Below are 12,941 nucleotides of genomic sequence, written 5' to 3'. Positions count from 1 at the left end.
AGTGAGCCTGACATAGGGCTTGATCCCAGGACCCTGAGATCGCAACCTGAGCTGAAATCAAGAGTCGGATGCTTAACCGACTGAGCCACCCAGGTGCCCCAGTTGGCTCAGTATTGTTTAAGGTCATGACACTTCAGTGAAATATGTGATGTTGATGTGATATCGAGCTGCTTTATGTAACTTTCCCCTTTAATCTTTCCTACAACCCTATGGAGTGGATACTGTTATCTCCATTTTACAGATGAAGCATGAAGTAATTTGCCCGTGGACTTATAGCTATGAAGTAGGGGAGGCTGGATTTGAACCTGTGTTTGTCTAAGTCCAAAGGCCATACTTAACCATCCCATTATTTTCTCGTTCATGAACTTTTCATGCTACCTTTGTAAACCAAAGCATACTGAAGCTTCATAAAATACTTTGGCAAGGATCAATCATAAGCTAAAAATTAATGTTACTGTTTTCATAAGCTAAATCTTCGATTTATTGAAATGACAAACATAAAAAATGAATGAAATTGGGAATTACGTTATTTTTTGTAGAATCCTCATAAACCAAAGTGTGTGAAGATGAGGTATGGAGCATGGTATCTGGACACCAAGTTGTGGAAAAAGCAAAGAGCAGATGAACCTTTGGTTGACCCCAAGGGCTCATGCAAAGCTCAAGATGAGAATTTAAAAAAGGAGCTGCAGGAACAGGTATGCGTATATGCTGAGATTCGCCCATCTGATCTAAAGGTTATCACAGTGCCCCTCGTAGCTCATATTGAAGCCAGAGTCTCTGGCTGAAACATAGGCTCCAGAAAGTCTTACAGCGCACGTGCTGACCTCCGCAATGAGAAAGCCAAGCCATTATATAGGGTTACGCATACACACATTGTATGTCTAATAAGTAAGACTTGGAACCTCCTGGCTTTGTGGTAGACACTATGTCTCTAAAGATGGGACAACCACTCCGTATTCCTAGCATTCTTGGAACAATTAATTCTATGGATAAATTGGCTGTTCAAAGGGTGGTGTGACCTGGTAGGACCACCTCCGACCTCAGAATAGATATAACATCATGGGTTCTCTTTGAGTAACTAAATGTGAAGCTTGTTTTTTGGTCAGCAATGGAGGAATGTTAAGGAATTGGAAATTGCACTCGGGAAACGTCTTTATGCAGCTCAGCAGAGTTGGTGGGCCTGCCTGAGAGAAAAGGGGCAAAGGTTAAGAAGCACTGGTAGATGCCACAAAGCAACAAACACACGTAACAAGGATGTGCTCTAATTTTACTGCAAATAAACTCTGTGCCTGCCCAACTCCTGCGTACGAGAGCCTAGCAGATGGAAGAGATTCACTGTAGTCCTGGGAATTTGGAAATAATGATGCAACACTTGACAGAGCTCTGATAAGAATACTTGTGAAACTGCTCCTTTTATAGCAGGTCCAAAACTTCTCCCAGATAATGATGTGAAAACACTTTGGAAAAGAGTAAAATGCTGTACGAATTTGCCTACTCATTCATTCAGTAATCACTCATTAAGTGCCTCCTTTAGATTGGGAAGCTGAGACAGGAAGGATGGTCGTTTTTATCTTTTCTAGTGGTGGGTATGAAATTCTTATTTTCAGATGTGGGGTATGACACAAATTTCTGAGCACAAGATGCTTATATAAGCCTATAAATAATGTAAATAATGTTCAGTAGAATTTCTTGGTGTATGGTTTTTGGAGCAAAATATCTAACTTTCTGTGAATTTAATACATAACATAAACCTATTCCAGTTGCACCTAAAAAATAATAAAACATGAATGAATGAACAATTCTCAACGAACTAAATATTGAAAAACAAAAATAGTTGCAAAATGTATTGTTTTATGGTGTCTTAGAATTTCTCTTTTTAGAAATATATTCCTAAAGACTAATTCTTAAAAGGCTTAAGGAATTTTACAAAAATATTCCATTTTGATGGCAAAATTGAGTAAAGATGTTTGCCAAAATGGTGACAATAAGCTCATGAGAACGAAGTAATGTTTAGATTTTGGCAATATGGTCATATATTATAGTAAAAGATTATTTATCAGACAGCTTAGACACAGGCAGGAGTCAAAACAATGGGGTTGTTCCATCGTGATGTTTATAAATCACACTCTGTAATTCATGAAGATTGAATTACCCTGTGTGCTCTAGCTGCACTTGACTATGGCACCCCAATTCCTAAGACACAGGAGCGGTGGGATGCTGATAGAGGGCAGTCACTGTGATGCCGTGGCTATCTTGCTGGGAACACATGAGCTCTGTCTGTTCTTGGTTGAGTTCATTTGGAAGCTGAAATGTTATTAAAGAACTGAGTTACAATGACATAAACTTATCTACCCAACTTTTAAATTCAAATAAACGAAAGGTAAAACCAAAAGGATACATAAATACCCCAAAGATGTTGCGATTGGATCGAATCGTTTCTGATTGTCATGCCCTTTGAAGTTAAAATCTATTAAAGAACAAAATTCAACCAAGTAAATTTAATTGGTGTAATTAGCCCTATTCAGTGACTCATGAATTGGGCACCATCCTGTCTAACAAATAGAAGTGTGCTCCAGGGAGTTGTATAAAAGGGAAGGCTTTTATAGGCAGAAATGGCGTGGGTCAAGGAAATTATTGCAAAAGAAAAGAGTGTTCCAGGCAAGGTCACCTTTCTTAGGCAGAAGGGCAGGGATCTTATGCAGAGTACCTCGCTGGTGCTCATCAGGAAATTCCAGACTGACTGGTTTAAAATCCCACTCGTGGGACAGGCTGAAACTGCAATTAGATTAGGTATTAAGTCTCGGTGGGGCTTAACATAAGTGACTCCGTTTTGGACCTGTGGTTTCTTTTTAATTATTCCCCCGCCCCCTTCATCAAACTGTGAGCTGCACTGAGAGGTGTGATAAAAATTGAAGACATCGGTGCCGCTCTCAGCTGATGGTCTGTGTTCTAAAAGCTTTTGTTGATCCTGTTTCTTTTGATGAATTGCTGTGGTGTTCACAGGTTGCGACATCAGGCTCACGGTTTTTTAGCCAGTCATTCTCTTCGTCTCTTTTTTGATATTCCAGTCTTTGGGAGATCATTTGCTTGGTGATAAGCGGCTACAAACATGCATTCCAAGCTTTTGAGATAATGGGACACACCAGAGAGATTATTACGGTAACTGTAAGCAGGATCATTCCCAATGTTTGGAGTGCACTTTGGAACCATGGTCCCTGAGACCAAACCAATCAAAGAATGACCCAGTTGTAAGAGTCACCCTTTAGGGGCGCCTGGGTGGCACAGCGGTTAAGCGTCTAGCTTCAGCTCAGGGCGTGATCCCGGCGGTATGGGATCGAGCCCCACATCAGGCTCCTCCGCTATGAGCCGGCTTCTTCCTCTCCCACTCCCCCTGCTTGTGTTCCCTCTCTGGCTGGCTGTCTGTCTCTCTGTCAAATAAATAAATAAAATCTTAAAAAAAAAAAAAAAGAGTCACCCTTTAAGCCAAGTGGCTTGCTCAGTGATGTTATGTAACGGAGTTTCAGCTTCCCCAGAAGTGTTAATCCAGGTGCAGCAGGTGGTGTTGGCCATAGCACAGACTCCTCTTTGCTCAGCCGAAAGATAATCCTGTTATCAAGAACAACTTGGGCCAGAAAGTCTAAGGATCTTTGCTGGGCAGCTAGTGTCTTAGCAATGGAATCTGCAATGTCTCCAGGGGTTAAGAACTTTCTGATCATAGTCTCATTTGTATTTACTCCTACACCAGAGGTCAGTCAGGTTTTTAGTGCATATGGGAAGAGAATAGCCTAGTCTGAAATAAAAAGCCATCCTAACTGCCTGACAAAGATGGGTCCTGCTGGTGAGATCTCTCGGGGAGTGGGGGCAGATCTGATCTTGATAGACACGGGGATGCGGGGGTGCAAATATTCAAAGATCCACATAAGTAAATGCGTCTACTTAGGTACCTCTTCTAAGCAGGAGTCAACTGTAGCTTGTGGTGACATGGGGATATAAGAGAAATTGGTCCCAGGAAGGACCGAGGGTCTCTTGCATCATGACGAATCCAGTAATCTGCCAAGTTTGCCTCCCTTAGCAATGGACTGAGAGATACAGAGGATGGAATTATCCCTCCTGGCCAATGTTAGAGTAATGAAAAGAAAAGAAGAAGGGGTTTCGTGTTTAGTCAAAGTATGAAGTGTGAATCCGTGCCTCGGGTAGAAGCAGTCTATTTGGCGCCAGGTACTTCTCTTCCTCATCTATGTGATTCAGGTCTCCAGCATCTGTAGAGGAAGGAGCAGAGGTCAAGTGGAGCCTTCTTAGCGGTGGGGTGTGTATCCAGGGCTCAGCGCCCTCTGGTTTTGCAGCAGCGTCAATGGTCAGGAGTATCTGGTAGGATCCCTTCTAATGGGGCTCCAGGGCTGTCTTCCTCTGGTGATGCTTCGGGAATACCCAGTCACCAGGCTCTAGACTGTGGCCTTGAATTGGGATCGATTAAATCTTCTTTAATCTGTTGACGATATGCTTGAGGTCAGACAGGAAAGAGTTGCAGTAGCTGGTCATCCTGGCACGAGACAATGAGGGACCAGCAGAAGGTTGTAGGAGACACTGGTCTGCCAGTGACTATCTCCTATAGACTGAGTTTGTGTTTCCCAAAGGGGCTGCTGCAAACAGTCAGGAAGACCAAAAGCAATACCTTAAGCCAGGGGAGTCCAGTGATTTCAGCAAGTTTAGAAATTAAGTTTGAGGATCCCATTAGTCCTCTCAACCTCGCCTGATGATTCCGAGTGATAAAGGCAATGATAATTCCAAAGTTTGCAAGGTTTTCATTAAGCCTCATGTGATTTGCCAAGTGAAGTGGGTGCCTTGATGGCTGGAGATTGTGGAAGATATCCCCCAGGTGGGAAACACGTTCTCTGACAGTTTCTTTGCCATCGTGGGGACTGCAGCCTTGCAGCAGGGGAAGGCTTCAACCCATCTGGAAAGCACACGCAGTAACAGAACAGATCGAAACCCATGCGAAGGGGCAGTTGAACGAAGTCTGGCTGCAGGTGTTCCTAGGGTCCAGGGAGAGGAGTCTGAGGCCTTTGGAGACAAAAACAGTTTCTCTGGGATTGTGAACCAGCCGGTCCAACATTGCTGCAGGCTGTCTGCGCAGTTTTAGAGACGTCTCCCTGCCCAGTGTCAGTTCATAATTTGAGCTCATCTTAAATGCCCTGTAGGGGTTCGGTAATGCAAAAACCAAAGAGTGGGCTTTGTCAGGGAACCAGCAAGAACTAAGCAGCTGTTGAGTTTCCCATCGCCCCGGTAGTTTACCATCTTAATTTCTGATTCAGGCGCAAGACGGTTGCCGTGTTACAAGGAGAGCAGGATAGCCACAGTCTGGCGAGGAGGGGTCAATTTTTTGCAAAAGCAGTATGGATTTCATCCCCATGTGCCCAGTCTTTATAGACTACTTGCTTCTGCCTTTGCACGAAAGTCGGCCAGGGCATTTCCCTGAGGCCGAGGTTTCGATCTTGCAGCGTGAGCTTCAGTCGGAACGCCAGCAATTTCAGGAGGTAAGAGACTAGCGGTAAGGTCATTTCCCTGTTGCGCATTTTTGACTGAGTCCCAGAGGACATAAGAAAGCCCTTTTGTTTCTGTAACGTCCGTTAATCATGGACAACCCCAAAGGCATGCTGGCTATCAGTATAGATACTAAATTTGTCCTCCTGAGAGCTGGTGCGCTCGGTAAGGCAGGGAGCTCTGTCTCTTGCGGGGATGGAGCTTAGGGAAGGCTTGCTCTTTCGAGTAGGTCATCTTGGGCAGTAATAGCACAGCCAGCTTGAAAATCCCCTTTTTCATTTCTGCGGTATGACCCATCCACGAAGATTAGATCAGGAGTAGTTAAAGGAGTTCCCCATAAATCAGGACGTGCTATCACAAAACGGGACAGGAGTACCTTGTAGTCACAGACTTCCTTCCTCAGGTAGGGTAGTAACGTAGCAGGTTTAAGGGTGTTGCAACGTTTAAGGCACGGAGTAGGCGGTGAGCGCAGAAGGATCTCTTAGGGAGTTAGTCTGCCTGCAAGAAAGGTTGAGTCGATTCTGAGTTAAGAAGACTTTGGACGGTGTGCGGAATTTGCAAATAAACATCATTTCCTAGGGTCAAATCTGATGAGACCGCCCCTCGCTGTGACTGTAGCCTTGAGACCGCTGCGACAGGTGGGAGCAACTGAACCGGGCCGTGTGCTGTACTAGGTAATCGGCTTCTGTTCACCGCCTTGCTCTTAAGCCAGCGTTCCCAGGGCTTGATTACCTCTTTCCCACACAAACCAGGTGGAAGGTTTTGCAGTTAGGCGGCCCCAAGACAGGCGGTCCTTACAGTGCTTGTCTCCGTCTCCTGAAAGCCTGCTCACATTTGTCTTCCCAAGAAAAGTGTTCAGGGACTGAAATGTTCGTAAGTTCATAGAGTGGGGTAGCTAATAGCAAAAAATTAGGAGCGCGTCGTCTGCAATAACCAGTCAAGCCAAAGTCATCCCCAAATCTCTCACCTAGTCGTGGGCGTAGGAAATTCCCAGATTAACTTAATTCTCTTGGGAGATCGCTGAAGTCCTTCAGGGCTTAGATAATGACCCAGATAACGAACAGTGTCTAGAGATAATTGTAATTTTTTCGTAGAGACTGTGCCTTTTCAGCTAACTGCTCTAGCATACAAATGGAAGCATTTCTGGACTCCTCTTGGGAGGCTGAAAGTAGCAAGTGGTCATCTACATATTGCAAAAGGGTGGATTTCCTGGAGAACTGAAGTGTTGCTTAAATCTTGGTGAAGGGCTGGAGAGCAGAAGAGGCCTCATGAGCAGCTCGCCTAACAAATAGAAGGGCACACCAAGGACTTTTATAGAACGGAAGGCTTTTATAGGCAGAAATGGGGTGCGATAAGGAGGTTATTAGCAAAAGAGAAGAAAGGCTTGTGGTAGGCAAGGTCACCTCCCTTAGAGGGAAAGCCTGGTGATCTTACGCAGACCACTGGCTAGTACTCATCAGGAAATTCCAGACTGGTTTAAAATCCCGCCCCTGGGAAAGAAAGCTGAACCAACAGTTAGGTTAGGTATTAAATCTTGGTGGGGCTTAATAGAAGTGACTCCATTTGGGGCCTGTTGTTCCTTTTTAACAGATCGAAAAATTATGGGCATATTGTCAAGGGGAAAAAACACTCATGTCTTGCTCTACTACTCTCAATTCTGATCACCAAATGTGTCAGGTCTTTTTTCTCCACACCAAGCAATTCTCTGATTCTCCAGACACCAGCTGAGTGTCCTACAATTTAACTCAAGTCTGCCACTGTCCGCCTGGTGTTGGCATCAGACCTGACAGGGTAAGGGCTCAGTTTCGCAACCCTGCCCCCACTTCTGATGCCAGTCGCAAGTCAGGTTCTCACCTGTGCTTCCGACCAACCAGCTATGCGTTAGAGGTCCCCACACCTCCTCCTCGGGTTCTGTCATCTGCTCGAAGGACTCAGGGAAACAGCTTACTTACTAGATAATGGGTTTATTAAGAAGGCTATAACCTGAGAATAGCCAAATGCTCGGAGCAAGGTATATGGAAAGGGGTGCAGAGCTCCTGTGCCCCAGCTGAGCACACCACCCTCCCAAAACCTCCACATGGTCACCAACCTGGGAAGCTCCCTGAATCTTGTCCTTTTGGGCTTTTATGGCGGCTTTAATAGGTAGGCACGATTGGTTACATCATTGGTCATCCGTGATTAATTCAGCCAGAGATTGCAGGATGGAGCCAAAAGTTCCAACCCTGTCCTCACGGGGTTGTTTCGTCTGGCAACCACCCTGTGGCTCACTCAGGGCTTTCCAAAAATCACCTTGTTAACATAATCTCTGTTGTGGGTACAAGGGGCTAGTTATGAATAACGAAGATTTCTCCTTCTGCCTTTGTGGCTCTTATCACTCGGGCAATTGCAATGTTTTAGGAACTCTGTGCCAGGAATGGGAAGAAGACCAAATGTATATAGTTCTTATTAAAAATCACAGGATCACACTTGTTAATCTCAAATCGGTTAGAGTCCAGCCATCTGGGTTTAATAATTGTCTAATTGCTAAAAAGTGTTGCTTCTCCTTAATACAAGGGTCTGAGAAAAGGGTAGGGAAAGGAGAGAAAGTTGGTCATCTTTTGAAGGCCTTTACATTCAGGAACTCATGAACGTTACCTATACATACACTCACAGAAGAGAAGGAAGTGATTTAAAATGAGGTACTTTATACAGAGCTGACTGCTTTCAGTTAGGACAAGCGTGGAATCAAACTTCTGACAGCTGGTTTTGGTTTTGTTTTTGTTTTGATGCGGGTCCTCTTTTAGGAGGAGTTACTTGCGGACCTTCATGGAACCACTGCCTTTAAGGATTTCATTCTAAGCAGGGGCTACGAGATGCCAAGTGTGAGTAAAGGGTCATTTCAGAACGACTGGCTGAGGGGCTCACAGTTGTTGATGGGACGGGGTCAGCACCCTACCGAAAGCAAAATACAGTTGACTCTTGAACAAGACGGGCTTAAACTATGCAGGTCCACTTATACGTGAATTTTCTTTTTTTTATAAATACAGTACAATACTGGAAATGTATTTTCTCTTATAATTTTCTTAATAACACTTTTTCTCTAGCTTACTTTAATGTAAGAAGACAGTATGTAATATATATAACATACAAAATATATGTTAATCAACTGTTTATATTATCAGGAAGGCTTCTGGTCAACAACATAGACTATTAGTAAAGTTTTTGGGGAGTCAAAACTTATACATGGATTTTCAATTGACTGTGGGGGGGGGTGTGCCCCTAACTCCTGTAGTATATTGTTCAAGGGCCAACCGTACTTTTCATAGCAGGACTCAGGCCCCTGGAAGAAAGGGCATGCTTTTCCCTAGACAAAGGCCCGGAGATAGGATTTGGCTTTTGCTTTTTTTTTATTCTGCTTATTTGATTTCTGCTGTCAGAGGTGCTGTCTTCCTGCTGACTCACCTGCCTTGAGTTTGGCCTTAATGGGACCAAAGTGAAAGGGGCCTATGTGCAGGGTGTGTACCTTGCAAACTCTGTCACTCAAACACTCTGAAGTCTCTAGAAAGTCTGAGTGTCTTTTACTTCCACATCTAAGGACAAAGAACTGTGGCTTGGGTCAGGACGCAATGGAATTGAGATTTACAATAGTGTTGTACTATGGGGTCAGCCTTCTGTGGAAACAGAACAGGGCAAAAGTTCACTTTCTGGGGGCCCACCAGTATCTTCCGTGTTTTCCCCACTTTTTCTTACCCCCCCCATCTAGTTTCCCCTCTCTTAACTTGTAAAGCTAGCCCCAGCTGCCTCCCATGTGGAGCAGCCACTGTTGGAAGGCCACGTGCCACGTAGGTGGGGTGGGCGGTTGGCAGAGCAGACCATTTTTAGCAGGAGGGCCTCAGAGCCTAGAGTTCTGTGCCCAGACCAGCCCTGTCACCACAGCAAGAAACCAGCTAGCCAGGCTGCCCAAGTCGTAGCTGTTAAGTCATGCATTTATCCGGTGTCCTCCATGTGCACATCCCATGTGTCTTTAGGAAGCCGTGCAGCCAACATGAAGTTCTCAGGAAATGCAATACTGGATTTCTTCTTTTCCATGAATCACAGAACTAACTAGCTTATTCTTTTGGCAAATAAATATATTGATCAAGCTCAGATCCAGACTGGTCTCAAAGTTAATGTGAGGGGAAGTCTAGAGTATGAGGTAGAGAGGGGTGAAAGACTCCATGACAGGACTGGGATGAAATATTGTCCTTTAGCCTTGAGCACCAATAATAGGCCTGTGAGATATAGTGAACACAGTCATACACATGTATGTATATAACTGCCTAAGCCCTATATGAGGTCACATAAATATATATTTACATGTATGATATGGTATTTTTTAAAGATTTATTTATTTTAGAGAGAGAGAGAGAGAGAGCACATGCAGGGGGCAGAGGGAGAGGGAGAGAATCCTGAGGAGACTCCCACTGACATGGGGCTCAATTTCATGACTCTAAGATCATGACCTGAGCTGAAAATGAGTTGGATACTCAGCCGACTGAGCCACCCAGACACCTCTATGTTTATTATATTTTATCTAATTACCGAATTGTATATATTATGTATTTTACAGCATATGTAAATATACTTAAGCATAAATGTAATTATGTGATATACGTGTGTGTATATATATAAATGTGTATATATATTCCTCCTGCCAAGGACCATATATATAGGATGTGTGTGTGTATCTATCTATCCATCCATCTATCCATCTATCTATCTCCTCGTTCGCTGCTACAATAATTTAATTCTGTCTTAACATTTTTAGTGGCAGAACACTTGTTAAAAAAAATTTTGATTTGTCCCATGTTGGTTTAATCCGTTTCATTAAGGAACATTTAGTTCAATTTTGGGCAAAAAGAAGCATGCCTGACACACTGGCTATACTCTTTCAGCTGCATTAACTAGAGAGAGAGGATGCCCCTGACTACAGCTGGGTCCTCTGAGAACACCTGTCATTCAAAACCCTGGAATATATTTTCTTCCTTTATTCTTACATCCTATATCCTCTGTTTTCTCAAATTTTCAACTAAAAGGGAGGAGGAAATTTATTTTATATATCTATTTAATATATACATTATTTATTTTCAATATAGGTCATTACTTATTTAAATATAAATACATATGTGTGTATTTGTGTACATATCCATATATATCAACACTCATTCTCTTTCTTCACGTGAGGTCTGTGTACACTGTACATACACATTCATATGTGTTATATATATGTTACATGAGCACAGGTACTTTATGCACATTCCAGTGTTTGCTGCTGGATCACCTGCTCTATTCATTACCCTCAGCTTCTTTCTGTCTGCTACACAGATGGGTCCCAGGTTTTTAATAGAAGGGATGAACAACACAAGGCTTTGCTGAGCTGAGCTGGGCTGGACTTGGGCACAGAACAAATGGGAATTAGATCTAGGTGTTTCCGATGCTGTACAACTACCTTCCAAAGCCGCACCTTTATCGTGGCCAATTATCAACATGAGATTCCGAGTACTAGCGGGATATGTGTCGGAGTGTGAGATTGTGAATTTGGGTGTGGTAGTGGTTGTGGGCAGGACTGTACAATGTTTGCTTGCCACTCTAATGAAGGTTAACTCTTTTCTTTTTTTTTTTTTTTAAGTTCCTTGAGAAGATGTGTATCAGGAAGGAACGTAAATGTGAGTGTAATAAGACCTCTATAAAATAACTCAAGCATAGAAGAATCTTGGGAAGATGATTAGAACAATTTTATTTACTACATACTTGGCTATTTCTCTGTCTCATTTTTAACCTTAAATAAGATTTATGAGTGTCCCATGGATGTACAACTTTGACTTGGCAACGTCCATAAAGTTCATACGTAATACTTAAAAACATTTCACACTGGCTGTCTGCTTCCGTTAATCAATATCTAATGTATCCTATCAGTGGTGAGATCAATATTCACACATAGTCTTCTCACATTTTTGTAGCATTGTCAATATTACATAGTTATATCAACTATTTGATATATATAAAATATATATATATTTTTTAGCAGGAGGACTAATATATATGTGTGTGTGTGTATACACACACACATATGAAATAAATAAAACCATAAATAAAAGCAGAATTACTCTGGGGCACCTGGCTGGCTCAGCTGGTGGAGCACGGGACTCTTGACCTTGGAGTGGTGCGTTTGAGCCCCATGTTGGGTGTAGCGATTACTTAAAAATAAAATCTTAAAAAAAAAAAAAGGCAGAATTACCCTATTGCATTTCCCCATAGTATTATTTTTCCTGGTCTTGAGTGAACACCTCCTTTATTCTTTCTTTAGAATATTATTTTCTTTAATTTTGAATAAAGCTTACTCAAGTTTTTTCCCTTTTTAGGCATGTGAATCTTGATAATAAGTGTGTACCTAAAGATAAGGTCATAAGTCATGAAGTTTAATGGAAACTCATGATGATAAGTATTTTAAAATTAATTTTCTAAAAATTATTTCTTGTTAAAAATGTTAATGCTCATGTTAGGAAAATCAGAAAATATAAACTAACAAAAAGAATATAGAAACTGTGACTAATTCCTACAGAGTCAGAAATAACCACTCTTCACTCGTTGGAATACATCCTTCTAGAGCTTTCTCTATGAAACTCACTCTGTAAAATTTAATCAAAAAGGGATTTATTAGAAGAATCTTGAGTCCCAAAGTCTTGTGAGTGACTGCATGTGTCTTCAAATACAAAATCTCTGGGTGATGACCTTTCATCCTCTGGGTCTGTCATGATTTCATCTTAGTAATCTGACGGACTACATAGCAATCGTGCTATAAATGAGTCTTTGCCATGCCCTCTGTGAGGCCAGACACTTTCGGGTGATGGAGTACATGACAGAAGCATGAACCCAATAGGGTCAGCCCTTTCCCATTAAATTGTTACTTAGTGAGAACCAATGTGGGGTGGAATACCATGGTGGCGATTAAGCATTCAGATTCATAAAATCTATGAGTGTTAGTGTGGGCAGAGGTTTGTTAAACAGAAAACAAGTCCAAATCCAGAAAAAGTAGCTATTCCAGTGAAGCCACTCTTCTCAGACTCCCTTGATGTTTTCAACGCCTCACGCATGCGCATGTTTGGTAGCCTACAAGAGCAACAGCGGGAGAGCTGCTCTTGCTGCAAGCCCGGTGGAGGAGGTGTCCAGTTCTACTGGGCGGGCTGGGTCAGGCTGTGGGCATTCAGTGCTGGGCTTCTCACATTCAGGTGCCGAGCAAAAGGGGTGTTGGTGGTGGGGGTCTGCAGAGAATCTAGTTCTTTTCCTGGTCCCCCTGCTACAGGCTTTGTTACATCTATGCTTAATTCATAGCAGGCACTCAGGTTTGGCTTTAATTTCTGGACAACAAAATATTCAACAGA

The 12,941-nt window shown here is 42.8% G+C and overlaps 1 protein-coding gene across 1 annotated transcript in view; it reads left to right on the top strand.

The window, feature by feature from the left end:
* FAM47E (family with sequence similarity 47 member E) overlaps positions 1-11,421 on the top strand; it is a 29,769-nt gene extending 18,348 nt beyond the window's left edge. The window contains 4 exon segments of the mRNA XM_045789961.2: positions 540-695; positions 8,325-8,402; positions 11,189-11,240; positions 11,243-11,421. Coding sequence (XP_045645917.2) covers positions 540-695; positions 8,325-8,402; positions 11,189-11,240; positions 11,243-11,265 — 309 coding nt within the window. The 3' untranslated portion in view covers positions 11,266-11,421.
* Positions 11,422-12,941: the final 1,520 nt, after the last annotated feature.

The sequence above is a fragment of the Ursus americanus genome, chromosome 8 (genome assembly GCF_024610735.1).
Source record: "Ursus americanus isolate L20-20 chromosome 8, mUrsAme1.1.p, whole genome shotgun sequence".
NCBI classification, from domain to species: domain Eukaryota; kingdom Metazoa; phylum Chordata; class Mammalia; order Carnivora; family Ursidae; genus Ursus; species Ursus americanus.
Note: the sequence above shows the minus strand (reverse complement) of the source record. Positions and strands in the feature narration are given on the sequence as shown.